Source organism: Crocodylus porosus, unplaced genomic scaffold (assembly GCF_001723895.1).
Source record: "Crocodylus porosus isolate Cpor-Errol unplaced genomic scaffold, CroPor_comp1, whole genome shotgun sequence".
Lineage (NCBI taxonomy): Eukaryota > Metazoa > Chordata > Crocodylia > Crocodylidae > Crocodylus > Crocodylus porosus.
The window spans coordinates 8,814,239-8,831,639 of NW_017728911.1; the positions used below are offsets into that span (position 1 = coordinate 8,814,239).

At 44.0% G+C, this 17,401-nt stretch overlaps 1 protein-coding gene across 3 annotated transcripts in view; it reads right to left on the reverse strand.

The window, feature by feature from the left end:
* TLN2 (talin 2) overlaps positions 1 to 17,401 on the reverse strand; it is a 247,679-nt gene that overhangs the window by 34,310 nt on the left and 195,968 nt on the right. For all 3 annotated transcript variants that reach the window (XM_019533415.1, XM_019533414.1, XM_019533416.1), the window contains 2 exons: positions 16,169 to 16,354; positions 1,745 to 1,852 (listed from right to left, as the gene is read on the reverse strand). In XM_019533415.1, the coding sequence (XP_019388960.1) occupies positions 1,745 to 1,852; positions 16,169 to 16,354 (294 nt within the window). The remainder of the gene's footprint in view (positions 1 to 1,744; positions 1,853 to 16,168; positions 16,355 to 17,401) is intronic.

The following is a 17,401-nucleotide window of genomic DNA, read 5'->3' on the forward strand; positions in this document are numbered from 1 at the left end:
CCCTTGCTGGGGCTTCTGGCTGGGGGGGTGGGCCCTGCTGTTGTGGGAGGTTGTTGGGCTTAGCCTGGATCCTACTGTCCTGGGTTTCTGTTATTTTTTTTACAGGAACCAAGGACAGATCAATATTAATTTTCTAAATTTTTTAGGGGCCCTGCGGGCCGGATAGAATAGCCTCATGGGATGGTTCCAGCCTGCATTCCATATTTTGCCCACCCCTGGCTTAGACCTTTTGGGTGATAATTAACAGGTCAGTTGGTAATGTCCCTCTGTTCCTTCCTTGGAAAAAGCTGTTTAAGAAGAGCTTGAACTAATGAGAAAGGCTTTTGTTTTGCTGATGGGCTGATGACAGTGGTTTTATCAGCCCCCCTGCTGGTTTGCAGCCCTGTCAGGTTTGCAGACAGGGAGAGGGAGATTGAGAAGCTCAGTATCATCAAGATGCACGCACTGCACACCCAACTTTGCCTCAGAGTGCTAGCTGGGGTCTGGCAACACTTCCGCCCCTTGAGCAGCGAACGGGGAAAAGCCTAAGATGGTGCAGGCCAGGGTGGGGGTTTAAATCCCTCCCCAATCAGAGTGTCCTGATGGGGCCTAGCCTTGCCACCCCTCAGCTTAGCACTGCACATGGGGAGGGAGGGCTGCTCTAGCACCCCCCAACTTGTAGCCTGAGCCAATGCAGACATGTGCCTGCATTTCTGGAATTAAATCAGTACAAGCTTTGCAGGTTAGACTAACCTCCAAAGATTGAATCAATTCAGGCTCAGGGTTTTTGAATGTCTGTCCCTAGCCTAGAAGTGCTTCATGAGTTGGTGCTGGAGGGGGATTGGGGGCTTATTTTGCTGATACTAAGGGATGATACAGAAAAGCATGCAAATGTAATGTTCTCCTAACAAACCTTACAAGCCTACTGGTCTGTCATTGATGTGTACTCTAGTGCATCAGGCTAGAAGGGAGAGCCAGTAGGGATGTGAAAGGTTAAATGATTAACCAATAAGTGCAGTGATAACCGGTTAGCTTGCCGGTTATCCTCTAGCTCAGGGCCCATGCAGTCTGGTAGGGAAGGGGGGGGGGCGGGAAAAGAATGCCCCTCAGTGCCCGAACAGGAATCAGAAGGCAGCAGGGCAAGCAGGAGGGAGGGAAGAGCGAGGAGGGGTGTGGGGACTTGGACCCATAGCCTAAGAGGAAAACAGGGAGCAGTCTAATGACTACTCAGTTAAGCAATTAGCTGCTTTGTTCACAGGTTCTCCCTCCCTCTCAGCCCAGGGCTTCATATGGGCTGTGTTGTCTGGCTGGGTTTGCCTCCTTCCTGCGCCCTCCCAGTCAAAGGGCCCTGGGAACTGGGAACAACAGCTGTGTCTGAGCTGCTGTGTTATGAGCTAGTTGTTGAACTGATATAATTAGAGGAGGTTAAACAAGTATTTTTAAATGGTATTTACATCCCTAAGAGCCAGAAGGAAAAAAACAATACATTATTTTAATTTTTTGTGTCAGGGTATATTCTTGGAGGCTTATTGCTGTCATTACCTCCTGATAACATAACTGCTAGAAGACAATTAGATGTAAATGCTTCAAGGTTCACTTCTCCCACTGTTTCATCAGTTCAGAAAATGGTGAGCTTTTTTAACAGTTGCTCACCAACTTGAAGAAGGCTAATTGAAAGTCAACACTAGCAATGATTATGTAAAAAGTTCAGTGAGATTGCATATATATAGCCTTGCCATGGACAAGCATACAGGCTCTTTCTTACCAGGAGCACGTGCTCTAGGAGTTCCAAGTATCCCAAGGTACATTCTATTCCAAATCGCAGTGCTCTCTCTCGAACATCTTCATTCACATCTTGGTGATATGAAGCTTGCTATGGAGACAAAACAATATTAAAGCTAAAAAAGTATTCAAGGTGGGTGAAGTGTGGTGGGGGGGAAGTCAGAGTGGATACAAAAAGGACAGAAAGAAGTGATTTCTCTTAGGCTAGGGACAGAAGTTACACATAAACCAGTTCAAGTGATCAGAAACTGGTTTAAACTTGTAACAGAACGTAAGTTCAGTGCACATAAATCAGTTTCAAAATGGATGAAACTGGTTTAAGATAAACCTGGCTCAATGTCGTATCAGACTTAACTGATTTGGATCAAACCAATTTATGAAACTTCTGTCCCAGACCCCTTCCTAGTTCAAGTTAAATCAGAGTCCTCCAGCATCCCAACATTTTGCAGCCCTGGGCTGAGCTGTGTCATCTTAGGGTTACCATATTTCCAGTTCCAAAAAAGAGGACACCAGTTGGGAACAGGGAAGTGGGGGTGATGCAGGGGCAGGGGAATTTCTAACTGTTATAGTGAATGACAAGTGTTATTGCCTCAAATTTAATGAGAAACAAAAGCATTAAGTAAATGCTGAAGTTGCATTCAGATGACGGACTGTGCTCCTGCTTTATGAAATGTCTGCTCCGTCACTACAGTAAGCAGCAGGTTTTCTTTTTCTGTTGAAAAATTGCAAATTATCTGATAAAAAACCTGAATTCACTGATTAAAAAACCCCCAAACCTGCATTTTTCCGTGATTAAACTGAAACACTACTATATATTGTTGTCAATTTAACACACTGTTTTATTGATTGTTTACAGAAGCCTACCAGTACCTCAATCATTATAATAAAATAAATTTGAAATACCCCTTTTCTTTTCTTAAACAGAAAACCAGAGCTCCCCTGCCAGCTTTGCTCAACAAGATGCGGGTCAGGCTGTGGCCGTGTTGCCCCCCTCCCTGCTTTGTAGTACCGAGCAGCCCCAAGTGATATACCAGTGCCCTGCCCCTGCCCATGGTGGTGCCCCCCTCAGTCCCAATCCAAATTCCCCACTCCCCTCTGAGCTCTACTGGTTCCCCTCTCATCCAGCCACCCCTGGCCTGTCCCGGCTGGAGTGACACCAGCAGCTCTGGCTCCTGTGGGTGGTGGTGGAGCAAATCCAACCATCACGAAACTTGGAGGGTGGGGAGGCCTGTGCACCCTCCACCCTGGGCAGCATCTCCCAGCTAGATGGGCTGCGCAGCTCCCTGCTACCCCATCACTCCAGCCCCCATGCCCTGTTGTAGCCCCAGCACCACCCTCCCAGAACCCCCCACCTTCCAGCTACTTGTATCCAGGTGCCCCAGGTTGGGGCAGCTCCCATACCCTGCCTGGCTGCCTACATCTGTATGCACACACAGAAACACAGTGACTCCTACCCCCGTCCCTATTCGCTGAAGTGGTATTGCGTTTTCCATGTTTTTCTGTGATAAACTGAAAACTTGGATCTTGATTGAGAACTCAGCTCCTGATTGTATGCTAGGTATTATGGAATTGGCAGTTCTACCTAGTGGTGGCCATCTTGAAAACAGACTGGGGTGGAAATCCTGGACATTTTGCCTGCATTTAAAAAACCTGCCTGGATGCAGCACGGCAGGCTGAAAAAGAGGACATGTCCAGGAAAACCTGGATGTATCATAACCCTGCTGTCTGCTCCAGAGAGCAGGGCTGGCCTCCACTCCTCTGCTCCCTAGCTGGAGCAGTGAGGGCTGGCTGACAAGGGGTTGGGAACAAGCCTGACTGGGGATGCAGCCCAGTCTACAGAGGTGGGGACTGCCCACCCAGGCAAACCCCAGCTGAGGTCTGGGACAAGGGAGGCATGTTAAACACCCCTTCCCCCACTTCCCCTGCAACTGTGAGCTACAAATCCCAGAAGCAGCTGGAAGCAGGAAGAGGAATAGATGAGCAACCCTGCAGAGTCCTGCTGCTGTAATTCTGGACTGAAAATCCCAGAGAACTCGGGGGCCGCAAGAAGAGGAAGTGACCACACAGCCAGAAAGCCATGCTCTACTGCCTTTCCCCCTTCACCTACCCCCGGCTTCTGGCCTGAGCCATTGCAGGCATGTGGCTACATTTCCTAAATAAAAGGTAAATGTTTGTTCACTTCTGTTTCAATTTAATCTTTGAAGCTTAGACTAACTTGCAAAAACTGAATCAATTCAACCTCAGGCTTTTTCACTGTCTGTACCTAGCCTTAATGTGTAAATGATATTGGAGCCAGAACATAACCTACGTAGCAAAGGTGAAGTTAAACTATGCTGTCGGAGCAGTAAGAGCCCCGATTGTGAGAATGGATTTAAAAACAGGTTTCCTTCTGTTTCAAAGCCTTCACTTGGACATGCGACATCTCCCCGCTTCTTCATTAAGTATCATCAACATTAGTGTCACTGCCTATCTTGAAACAAAAAAATATGACCTATGTAAAGGACCAATGGAGGAGAAGAGCAGTGGTATAACCTGGATGGTCATGCTTTGAGCAGGCGTTTGGACTAGATGACCTCCTCAAGTCCCTTCCAACCCTAATTTTCTATAATTCTAGGACTCTGAGGCCTGAGCTGTGTTGTTAATGTGTGACATGAATGAGAGTCTAAGAAAAGGGAAGAGGGCCCCTCTATTTATTTAATGACATTAATAAGGAGGAAAGACCAAAAAAGTCCAAGAAGTAGCTTTTCCATTCAGAAATGTGCATTATTACAGATTTTAGATTAGCAATCTACTCCAACCCCATACCTGCTGGTGGGTCTGTCTAAAATCTGCATGGGGTATGCAGTTGTCCCAGGGGTACAAGCACAGCAGCTATGTAACCCCAGAGAAGAAACCCCCCAAATAAAGAAAACTTACTTACCTTAGGGCTCCAGACACTGGACGAGCACAGCTGACAAGGAGAACCCGCGGTTCATCAGCCATGCCAATATATAGCTGGGGCTGGTGGGTGATGTCACAGATGATCACCGGCCAGCCAAGATAAAAGCCAGCACCAGCTGGAAGCAGGGGAGAGTGGGAGAGGCAGTGGAGGCTGCGGATGTTCTCCACGCGGGCAGCAGCCAGCGCCAGCAAGTCAAAAATATCTCCAAGCAGGCAGGATCACCCAGGGACCAACAGTTGCTTAAAAGCCCCACGCCAGTCACGGGCAGCACCGGCGTGAGGGAAGAGACCTTGGTCCAAGAAGAGCAGGGAAAGGCACAGGGGGTGGTGGACGCTCTTCATACCAGAAGTATCGCGGGGAGTAAATTAACTGAGAGAGAGAGGTATGCAAAGCTCTCATCTGGCAGAGAGTGGATCAGTGTCGGGGGACACAGCAGGGCACAAGCTGTAGGGCAGAGCCAGTATAATAAGGCAGTTCAGCCTGATATTTCTTTTTTGGATACCTGACTGTTCTTTTTCCCTCTCTCTGTCTCTCTCTCTCTCCCTGGCGTCTTCACTTCTGGTTTCCTTCTGACCTGTGCCCATTCCTCAGTTGTTTCTGGGTTTATTTTGTTGTTTTATTTTATTTGCTTGCAACTTTTCATTGAGAGAGCCGGACAACGGTCATACATCAAAGGACTGTCTGCAAGAAGCAACAGATGACTGGCAGAGAGCAGAAGAGACCTGCAGGAGAGGGGAACATATACTGGATCCAAGGTCCATTGAGAAAGCAAGGTGTAGACCTGATACCTGAGACTGAGTGACGGGAGACAGTCATCAAGACTGGAAGGCCAGCCACTCCAAGATCTGGTGGCCTATCGGAGGCTGGCGTAAGGAAGGGGTATCAGGGAGGTGGAGTCCCGTGAATATCCATCAGGCAGAACAATCAACCTCGAGGGACCACCAATGGGAGACTTCACCACTGAAGAAACACCCAAAATTGTGGCAGGTGAGTTTTGGGGTCTTCCCCGGGGTGATCGGAACCCCTGTCAGAGGTTACATGATGCTTCCCCGCATCCACCACCAGGTGCCCATGCCAGGGCAGCATCTGAACGGATACTCAAAGCAAGATGAGCACAGCAGTCAGCAAAAGTAAATTCAGTGTGCAGAAAAATACAAAGAAGTGAGGGAACGGGACTTTGTGGATTACGACCTACTGCTCTGGAGATCTGGTTTCTACATAAAGCTTTGCAACTGGCCTGCTAGGTGACCTTCACTTCATCTCTGGTCCTGTGTTTTGTCATGTGTAAAAGAGAAGTTAGGATATATTCTTTCTATGTAAAGTGTTTCAAGAACTGCAGATGGAAAATACTATACAAGTGCTTGGCTATAATTCCATGTGGGCTGAGGAGGGAGAGGAGGATCCAGGTAGTGAACCAAAGACTGCAGCGCTGGTGTCATCAGGAAGGCTTCGGCTTCTATGGCCACAGTCTGCTCTTTGGTGAGAGAGACAGCGAGATGCTGGGAAGGGATGGCCTCCACCTCTCTCCACTGGGGAGGAGGCTCTTCTCAGCCAGACTGGCTGACCTGCTCCACCAGGCTTTAAACTAAACCCACCAGGGGACGGGGGAACTACCCACCAGTGCTGGCCCACTGAGCAACCCTTGCAAAGCCAGCAGGCCAAGGCACTTAAGGGAGCCGACTGCTGCCCCAGCCCTAGAGCAAGCTGTGGGCAAGACAAGGGCCCTCAAGGGGACACTTGCATGCTTGCACACCAGTGCCAGGAGCTTGGGGAATAAACAGAAGGAACTTGTCTTCCTGCTCAAGACAAACAATTATGATGTCATAGGGATAATGGAGACCTGGTGGGACTCCACCCATGACTGGACCATGGGTATAGACGGCTATACCCTGTACAGGAGGGATCAAGTGGACAAAAGGGGTGGAGGTGTAGCTCTCTATGTCAAGGAGAGCTGCGCGTCCCTACAAGCTGACATCGGCACCCAGGGTGGACAACTAGAGATCCTCTGGGTTAAAAGCCGTGGGGAACATGGCACAGGAGACACAATGGTGGGAGTCTACTACAGACCTCCCTCCCAGAATCAAGAGATTGACCAGGAGTTTGCCAGGGAATTGGCTGAGGCTGCACGCTCCCACTCCATGGTTGTCATGGGGTACTTCAACTACCCAGAAATCTCAAGGGAAGAGCACTTGGCCAAATCTGAATGGTCGCAAAGCTTCCTCATGTGCGTGGATGAGCTCTATCTGATTCAAGAAGTTTACAGGCCAACAAGAGGCAAAGCGCTGCTTGACCTGGTACTGGCAACCTGGGAAAACCTAATCAGCGAACTAATGATTGAAGGGAATCTGGGTGACAGCGACCACGAGCCGATCACCTTCACCATCTGCTGAAAAGCTGCCAAGTCAGTCAGCAGTACAGAGGTTCTCGACTTCAAGAGGGATGACTTTGACAAACTCAGGAGACTTGTCGGTGAGGCCCTAAGGGACCATGACTCCAAAGGAAGGGGAGTACAGGAAGAGTGGTTGCTCCTCAAGGGAGCAATCCTACATGCATAAGCTAAGGCTATTTTGTCTCAGAGGAAAGGCAGCAAGACAGCACAGCAGCCCCCTTGGGTCAACAAGGAACTAGCAGTCCTCCTGTGTCTAAAAAGACAGACCTACAAAGAATGGAGGACGGGCTCCACTTCCAAGGAGGAATACTCTGCACTGGTCCGGACCTTGCAGGAAAGCCAAGGCTGTGACAGAACTCCAACTGGCTACAAGTATCAAGGACAATAAAAAATCCTTTTTTAGATATGTGGGGAGCTGGAGGAAAAGCAAGGGCAACATTGGACCCCTGCTAAGCCAGAAGGGAGAACTGATGACCGATGCCCAGGAAAAAGCCAACTTGCTAAATGGGTACTTTGCATTGGTCTTTCACCAGTCTCATGGGACACCCCTGCCCATTACGGGACAGGGAGGCCCAGGTGAGGGAGATTCCTTACACTCCATCAATGCTGACCTTGTGAAAGAACACCTTGAGAGGCTGGACACCTTCAAGTCAGCCGGCCCTGACAATTTACACCCCAGAGTACTCAAGGAGATGTTCTGCACCATAGCTCAGACCCTGGCATGGATCTTTGAGAACTCCTGGCTCTCTGGTGAAGTGCCTGATGACTGGAAGAAGGCCAACGTGGTAGCTATCTTCAAGAAAGGGAGGAAAGTGGATCCGGCAAACTACAGGCCCATCAGCCTGACCTCTATCCCAGGGAAGGTCTTAGAAAAAATCATGAAAGAAGCCATTCTTAACAGACTGACCGATGGCAACACCTTGAGGGATAGCCACCACAGGTTTGTTGAGGGTAGGTCATGCTTGACCAATCTCATTTCCTTTTACGACCAGGTGACCTATCACCTGGAAAAGGGGGAAGAGATTGATTTAATATATCTTGACTTTAAAAAAGCCTTCCATCCGGTATCCCATGATCATCTTTTGGCAAAACTGGCCAACTGCAGCCTCACATCCACCATGATCCGCTGACCCAGAGGGTGGTGGTTGATGGGAAGTCAATTGTCATCGTGCCCTGTGACCAGTGGGGTCCCTCAAGGCTCTGTCCTGGGACCTAATTTATTCAATCTCTTCATTAATGATGTGGACATTGGAGTCAGAAGCAAACTAGCCAAGTTTGCCGATGATACCAAACTTTGGGGTAAAGCATCCACACCTGAGGACAGGGGGTAATCCAGGCTGACCCTGACAGGCTCAGGAAATGGGCAGATTAGAACTTGATGGTGTTTAACACTGAAAAATACAAGGTTCTCCACCTTGGGAGGAAAAAACCTGAAGCATGGCTATAGGCTCGACAGTGCTACACTGGCTAGCACTATGGACGAGAGGGACTTGGGGGTCAGGACTGACCACAAGATGAACATGAGCCTGCAGTGTGATGCAGCACCCAGTAAAGTCAGCAAAACCCTGGCTTGCATCCATAGATGCTACTCAAGTAAATCCCAGGACATCATTCTCCCCTTGTACTCAGCCTTGGTGAGGCCACAGCTGGAGTACTGTGTCCAGTTTTGGGCTCCACAATTCAAAAAGGATGTGGAGAAGCTTGAGAGAGTGCAGAGGAAAGCCAAGCGCATGATTAGAGGTCAGGAAAACAGACCTTATGACGAGAGGCTGAGAGCCATGGGACTCTTCATCTTGGAAAAGCGCAGACTCAGGGGCGATCTGATGGCCACCTATAAGTTCATAAGGGGTGTTCACCAGGACCTGGGGGAATGTTTATTCACCAGAGTGCCCCAAGGGATTACAAGGTCGAATGGTTATAAACTACTGCAAGACCGTTTCAGGCTGGCCATAAGGAAGAACTTCTTTACTGTCCGAGCCCCCAAGGTCTGGAATGGCCTGCTGCCATAGGTGGTTCAAGCACCTACTTTGAACACCTTCAAGAGAAATATAGATGTTTTTCTTGCTGGGATCCTATGACTCAATGATCTTCCAACATCCCTTCCAGCCCTAACATCTATGAAATCTATGACTTACAAGTGGAAAACACGAAATTGAATAAAGCAAGCCTGACTGCCTTTAAGTGTATATGTATATAATACACCAAGGGCTCTTTAATAATACCAGTTGTACGATGTACGATGATAGATCACCTGCGGCTAAATACATATGACCAGGAAAGGGAAATTCTTCTACTGGTGTTATCTTTGAGGGGACAAACTGAAAAGCTACAAAGTTGTATCCCTGCAACCTTGATTCACCACTAATAAAACAGTATTTGAAAAAAAATGAAACTTCTACATATTTAAACTTTAGATTAATTCTTAAACAAACACCTCCATGTCTAGCCTTTTCTGGGTGAAGAGAGTGTTTCTATTGGATCTGCCTGTCTGTTGTTGCTAGTGTTATCTGAAAACTGTTCAAGGCAACATTTCTTTTGTTTCTTGTCAGTTTCAGTTAGGGCTGAAGTTATAATAGCTCTCCAAATACTTTTATCACTTCCTTTATTCCTTATCATCCACCATTAAACACTGATGCCATCAAACTGGATTCCTAGCTGAGTTGGCTAATGGACTCCCTCTGCTGGCTAAGTCAAAATCAGCCAAGCACCCACTATAACCCATTTCAATTAATATTCTCTCCCCAACCCTGGAGAAACAGGAGTAGCATTTCAGGGGGATTTTTTTTTTCTCAGCATGTATTAGACTGCTCAACTACTGTACCAGATAGATTTAACAATTTTAGAAAAGCCTAAAACAGTTTACTTTTTATCTATAAATGCAAGCATCTATAGATTCCTCTCCTTGAAGTTCCACAGGGATAATAGTGTGTATGCTAGTAGTTCACAAAGTTTTATGCTATGTACAGACCGTCAGAAAGCATGAGGCTGAACTGATTCAATCTTTGCAGGTTAGTCTAAGCTGTGCAGATGAACTGATAAGCAAGTGAACAGGCATTTGCTTTTGATTCCAGAAATGCAGCCACATGCCTGAAGTGGCCAAAGCCAGAAGCCAAAGGGCGCTAGAGCATGCCCTACTGCTCAGCTGGAGTAGAAAGCTGGGGCTAAAGCTAGCCTTGTGAAGGGTGGGGTGGAGGGTGGGGGTTGTGGGGCAGGTGCAAAGCACCATGGGATGCTGGGAAACTCAGAGTTCACTTGAATCAGAGGGGATCTGGGACGGATGGTCAAAAAACTGATTTAACTTAAATCAGTTAAGTCTGGTACTACATCCATCCAGGTTTAACTTAAACGGACTTTGGCCATTTTTAAAGTGGTTTATGTGGACTGAACTTCTGTTGTGTTACAGATTTGAACCAGTTTCCAACCACTTATACTGGTTTATGTGTAATTTCTGTCCCTAGCCCTAGACTGAAGGCACCCCTCAATAAACTCAAGGCACCCTTTGGAAAATGTCAGCTCTTAGCTTTGACTTGTTTGTTTGTTTTTTAATACAGAAAAATAATATAGCAATTCTTGTTGCAAAAAACTCAGAGGCTAAAAATGGACTTCAAATTTCTCAGGCTTTTATCCTAGGATCCTACAGACCATCCCTATTGCCCCATATTAAGTACCTGTGAAGAATCTGAATTTCTCCAGGGGAAAAAAGTGGCTAGTTAATTGCCATTTAAGCTGCTTGTGTGAACTGTCCTACACTTACTTTAATGCAAGTCAAATCAGTCCCAGATTAAACCCAATATCTCTTTTTAGCCAGAAACCCCACAACAAGTCAGAATGTTTTTAACAATACGGTTGCTTCTTTGAAATCTCTATGTAAATTCATGTTCTATTGTGAATTCATGTTTGCATGCTTAATAGTACTAACATTAAATGGAAATAAAGGTACCCTTGGGTGCTGTGGCAGCGTGTGTGACAATCATTAATGTAAGCACTAGTGCTGGTTATTTAGAGATGCTGTGGAATTGTTGCGCTGGAAATTTTTAAGTTAGACAAACATTTGCCTTGGATGGTTTAGGGATGACACCATCCTAAGGTAAGGGGCCAGACTCTATACATTTTTTTTTGCAGGAAATAAACCCAATTGCTTTTATAAGTCCTTGTTAAGTAATCAACAGAGACACTATGATCCTTATAAAACATTTTAAGGTACACTCCTCCAACTGAAATCTGTGAACTGGATCAAGTTCTATTTTGCATTTTGAGAATGTGTAATCAAAAGATTCTTTACTTAAGAATAAGCTAACATAAAAACCTTACAAACAGATATATTTTTCCTGCAAAATAATTCAAAATTGAATTTCAGCATGAAGTCTTTTGGACAGAAACCTATGGCCTCATACGGATATGCAGTTCCTCCTGAGAGAGTCACGCTATGCCATCAGTGTACAGATGTTCAGTTTTTTTCTCCCAGTGAAAAAAATGGCTGTTCCAGGTGCAAAATAACCTGTCAACAATCAAGGTTAGATCACTGCCAGAAGAGTTTCTCCTGGGATGATGAATGTCAGTACATGCGCTGTGTATACACTGTAATTTTATATGTTGATCTGTGAATTTACTGTTAATTCACACCTACCTACTCTTTTATATACTCTCCTTGCTTCCCTAGTCTATTTGGTGACCTTACTTTAGACAATTCATGAACACTGCTCAAACCATGGCAAAATAAAAGACAAGAACATATTCTAAGTGTATATTTTTCCTTTGGATTAGATGACTCAGCTCTCCTGTATTACTTCTGTCCACTGTTTGTACTTCCTGTTCTGATGGCTACCCAGACCCTGACAATATATTTTTTTATCCATAATCATCACTTATAATTGCAATAGGCACTTTTACATGTGGTCTGGGGGTAGGGGTGGGGTGGGGAGGCAGCATTTTCATTAGTGCCACTGTGTCTTGTGTATCAGCTTCCCTGTGCTTAAAAATGGTGGTGGAGGTACTTGACCCAAAACTTGTTCAATGAGCTTTAGATCAAGTGCCCCTGTCACCATTTTGAAGCATGGAGATACTGATACGTGAGATACAGGAGGCTGCTGGAGCACGGCAATTACCACAGCCCGATTCACTGGAATTCTACCATGTCAGAATAGCCTTGGCATTCATGTATAGGCACCCTATAGTGCTTGAGCTCACTGCCAAGGCCAAATCAGTTATGACCTGCACAACAACAATAAAAATAACTTCTGCGTAAAATATCTGTGATTTAGACCAGTCAGGGGAAAGGCCCACCTGCCAGAACAACTGACAGCTTGGTAGCTGGTTAAAGCACTGACCCTCAGATGTGGGAGACCCCAAGTCAAGCCGTTGCTCTAGATCAGGCATAGCAAATGCTTTAACCGAGGTGTCCTATATCTCATGTGAGTGCTCTAATCACCAAACTTGATTATTTTGAGAATGCGTGTGAACTTCCCTTTTCCCTCCCCTACTTCCTTTCTCTCCAAAATCTTCAAAAGGTTTGGGGTTCTTCCCAATGCAGAATGAAAAAATATTCCAAGATCTCAAAAATATCTGAGAGAAGAAAGCAGTTTCTAGAATCTAGACAGACCGGTTAAGGAGAGCGTGACAGTGCAAATCTACACGTGATGCTACATCGCCATAGCAATGCACTACAGCGACAGCATCTGCAGGCAAGAACCATGACGCTGCACCTACGTCACTGTAGTGATGTGCTATCTTGTGATAATGTATCGCTATGGCAACATAGTGCCTAAAAATAACCATGCACTTTACGCATGGCGCAGTGTGGGGTGTTACTGCCCTGTTTTTTACTACTTTCAAAAGAAAGTACTAAATGATGGTGCAGTAACAATGTTGCCATAGCAACATGTGTAGACGCGCCCAGAAGTGGGAACTGTAACACAGAAATATCAACTTTCCCTGTGTCACACAGAAAATCTGCCAAGTGGCTGCTGGGAACTGAACCTTGTCTGCCGGACACTGTCATGATTATCAATCTCCTAGTCCTTATGCTTATCTCTCTTTTTCTATTTTAATACTTGTTACATATTTCCTTTACGTACTCAGTTTCCTCCTCATTTTCTCTTTTCTACTAGTACTTATACTCTCTTGATGTGCTTCTAACATAATGGATAAGAGGTATGGGTGGTACACTAAAGTCACTCATGAACACCCGGTGGGAATTAAAGCATTTTAAAGCTTAAGTGTAACTATACATTCAGAACACTTTGAGCCTCAGGTGAACCCAGTGTAACTGCTACATTTGCTGTGGTGGTCACCATTAAAAAACCCCCATATTTCCTAGTACTTACTGAATAGCCTATATATGTGCTCACTTGATTTAAAGATGTTTTTATGTTATCTCCAATCCTTGCCCAACCCCTAGCAAGTTCAATTACATGTTTCCACTGATGTTAATGGTAACTTGATCAATTCCTTAGGTGTCCACAATTATCAAAATAAGTTTTTTCCAACTAGTGACTAGTGACAAATGTCAGCTTGTACAATTAAAGCTAATATATTTAAATATAATAATTAGTTGAACCCTTTAGGGCACTCATCTTCAGGCAGATTACAGAGACATTTAATTTAAATTAACATTCCCAACAGTGGGAAAATGCAAAGTAAACTGCATGTGGCAATTTGTGCTATAGTTTATTTGCATACATACATACACACTGTGGTAGATTTGTTCCAGCTAGAGTACATCAACTTGCATATTACTGGATAATATAGGTTGAATCAAAATATATAAGGTTGAAGTATGTTCACATTTTGTCAAATATCACAAATAAATAAATAAATAAATCCAGCCATCACTACCACCTTGCCTAGAGGGGATAATGAAGGTGGCTCATGTTCACCCTCCTAACACTCAAGATGAAGTGGATATTTGGATTTCTAACTGGATCTTTTTCACATGCCACAATTAACTTGTGGAACTCAATATCACAAGGTACCACTAAGTCTAAGACCAACTTTTTCAAAAGTATGGAAGAAAATTTTGGCAGGAGATCTGATATTTGCTTTATTATACACGCTGATTCAGCTTGATAAAGACTTTTTACAAATCAGAATATGATTGGAAACATTTGTATAACATGACAAAAATGCCTGGGCTAGCTTCATAGCAAATCTTCAAGTTAATATTTAATAGCAAATGTTTTTTGTTTTGGCTAAGGGGATATAGTGCAGCTAATCTAGTTTTAAATTGTCAGATGTAACAGTAACAACTGTTTTGAGAGGCTTTGGGTCACTATGTTGTAAAGGCTGCATAGGATTATATCTTACATCAGGTTCGCTACTGGTCTTCAGTGCTTCAGAGTGCTACTCCTTCTTGCTCCTTTTCAGCTCCAAGGAAAAAAGGCCAAAACTAGTTCTACTAGGCTAAGGAGAGGGTAGACTTTTATCCTTACTGTTGTGAAACACATTTTTTTCTGGTTTTAGCTTCAGGCTACCTTCCAGCTGTTACTCCTACCATTCTGCTTAAAAGGTGGTGCCCTGTGGCTTCCTAGATACAGATGAAAAATGCTGTCTGCCAGCAATGGTGGCTTAAGAATCAGCCCCTTCCCAGGATCCCAGTGTCCAATTGCTTGTGTCGCTAATTGTCCCTTTCTGGAGGGCACTAGCAATGTATGAACTACAGAAGCACTAAATTAAATTATTTCAATCAAAGGAGTGAAAGCAAACATAAGAGGAAATTATGAATTTGAAACTATAACCAAGTTCCACAGGAAAAAATATAAAACAGTTAGTTTTTCTCTCTCTCTAGTCTATGAAGAAATGCATTTTAAAGAATGTGCAGAGTAAAAAGTAGAAAGATATCCCTAATTAATATGCACCTAAATTAGCCAGTTCCAAGTTACTACAAGGTATTTAACATGCTTTAGAACAGAGTATTATCTCCTTCCCTTGAGGCATCAGTTACTGGATGCTGCCAGAGGCCATGATATTAGACTGGATGAGACTCCTTGGTGTAATCAAGATAGCTGCTTTTATGATCTTATAAAAAAAACCAAGAAAAAAAAACTACCTTTCTGAGTATCCCAGTTCATAGAGTGGGGAGACTGAGAATCAAAGCTTGAAGCAAAGCAGGAACTGATATATTCTGCTAACTACATATGACACTCATCAAGTCACAAAAATTATTTTATTCCATGTATACAGACTCATTTATACAATTACATTGCATAATGCTTTATCACAAGATTGTTTACTATCTTTCCTTGAAGCTACAAGGGGGATAAATTGATGTCTGGGGACCTCCAAGACATGGATTCGATGACATCTTTAACTCCACACCTGTTAAACTGTTCCTGCTTTAATTTTTCTGTTGTTACCACATATTTTAAAACGAAGATGCAAAAGGGATAATTGCAAACTGAGGGCATCTTAATTTTACTACTTAAAACTTAAGGCATCCGATTTTATATAGCCCATACAGACTCTGCATGACCCTGGAGTTTAATTATGGCTAAAATATCTCTACCTCAGAACCAAGACAAATGAGTTATTAGTCATATCTATATCACATGCAGACAGTTTTACAGAGCTATTTCTTGAAAGTTTTCTTTTTCAAATACAGAATTTGTAAACTTTACCAGGGAAAACCCCCTACGTAGTCAGTAAAGGGAAAAATGACACTTTTTAGAAAACACAGCAGGAACCAATAAGCGTGTTTAGAAAGCAAAGGAATAGTGAAAGAGATCTGCTCCATTTTTTTCATCAGGCTCAACTACATTAAAATTATACTGTGACCCTAAGACTATTCTTTCACTCTACTGTTCTTTCCAATTTAATACAAGAAAGAAAATCAGGACATTTCAAGTTAATGAAAAACTTCCCACTTTCACCAGAAAGTGGTGAGTGTTAATCCATGTTTCTTTGGCATAGCACAAAAATCCTCTTTCTGGTACAGGATATTATAGTGATAATTCATAATTATCACAACCATTAACTTCTCAGCTAAAAGCAAAAAATAACAAAACCTAAGTTTTAATAGAAAATAACATTTAAGGGATTTAGAAACAAAAATCAGATGTAGGAGAGGAAGTGAGAATCTTTACCTTACAAGCTGTTAGCATGTCAGCTACTGCTTTGCGGCTCAGATTTGCTGTAGCTATCACATCCTCCTGTCTGCATGAGTTCCCAGCTGCAACAGCTTTGGCAGTTGCCATGGTGATTCCTTTCGTCATCCGAATTGATTCTTCAGGTGATGATGTCTTTTCTGGAACCTCCTTTGACTGAAACACCTGGAAGTGAAAGCAGAAAAGAAGAGCTTGATGCCCCTTAAGAGTAAAGCCATGACAACTCATTCTTTGAAACATACACAGCAACTGAAAGCAGCCTTCAAATGGCAGGAAATTACAAATTTAATTGGAGCACTTCAGTATCATTCCTGTTTGTCAGAAGTATGGCCCTGATAAGCCTTATATCCCTACACACAGCAGAAATAAACAATAAACTGTGGGAAATGTGCACAAAAGGTAACACATTCATTTTAAATGGATGACACCCAGCATGTCATTTAAGTTATCTGGGTTACAAGACAGACAGAACCCACATGGTACAGACAGCTGTACAGAAAGCCAATATTCTTTCATATATACTGCTTTCATCCCGACTCTTCTACAGGATCACACCCCACATTAAAAGGTCCTTTTTCCATTCAGGCTGGGCCCTAATTCTCTCGGCCACAAGCAGCATAGTAAAGGATTGAACTGGATACATTAATAACGTGCTCAAGGACCTCTTCTTTAAAGACGGAGAAAATGAAGCATAGTCTCTTACGCTATACTTAGTTTCCCTTAGAAGCCTAGCTGTACAATTTTGCAGAACTTGTGTCAAGTGACAGACACTGAATTATCTGACAACATACCCATCACCCCTATGACTAGTGGAAGAAATTAACTGTGTTCATATAGGTAGTATAAGTCAATCAGACTTTCTTTTGACTCATACTAGTTGCCTTTTTTTGAGCATTTTTCCCCTCATTAGCTTGCCAGTCTCAGATTTTGCAGAACATTCCAGTGTCTGGCAGAAGGATGCGTTTCATCACGCACAGCATCAAATCAACTAAGGGTTTTCTAGTGGACCCTAAAGCAGGTATTTAAGTGCTTGAACAATATTCAAATGTACCACTCCCATTTTTTCCCATTTCTCACTGTCTCAAAAGGGGGCAGAGTCTATCAAACAAACTCCCTAGGTCAGGTGTTACAATGACCTCTCTACCCCTTAAATTCAACCTGTACTGAGCCAGCTACAATAGTCCATGTATCTGGGTAACATCCTGGTTCCTA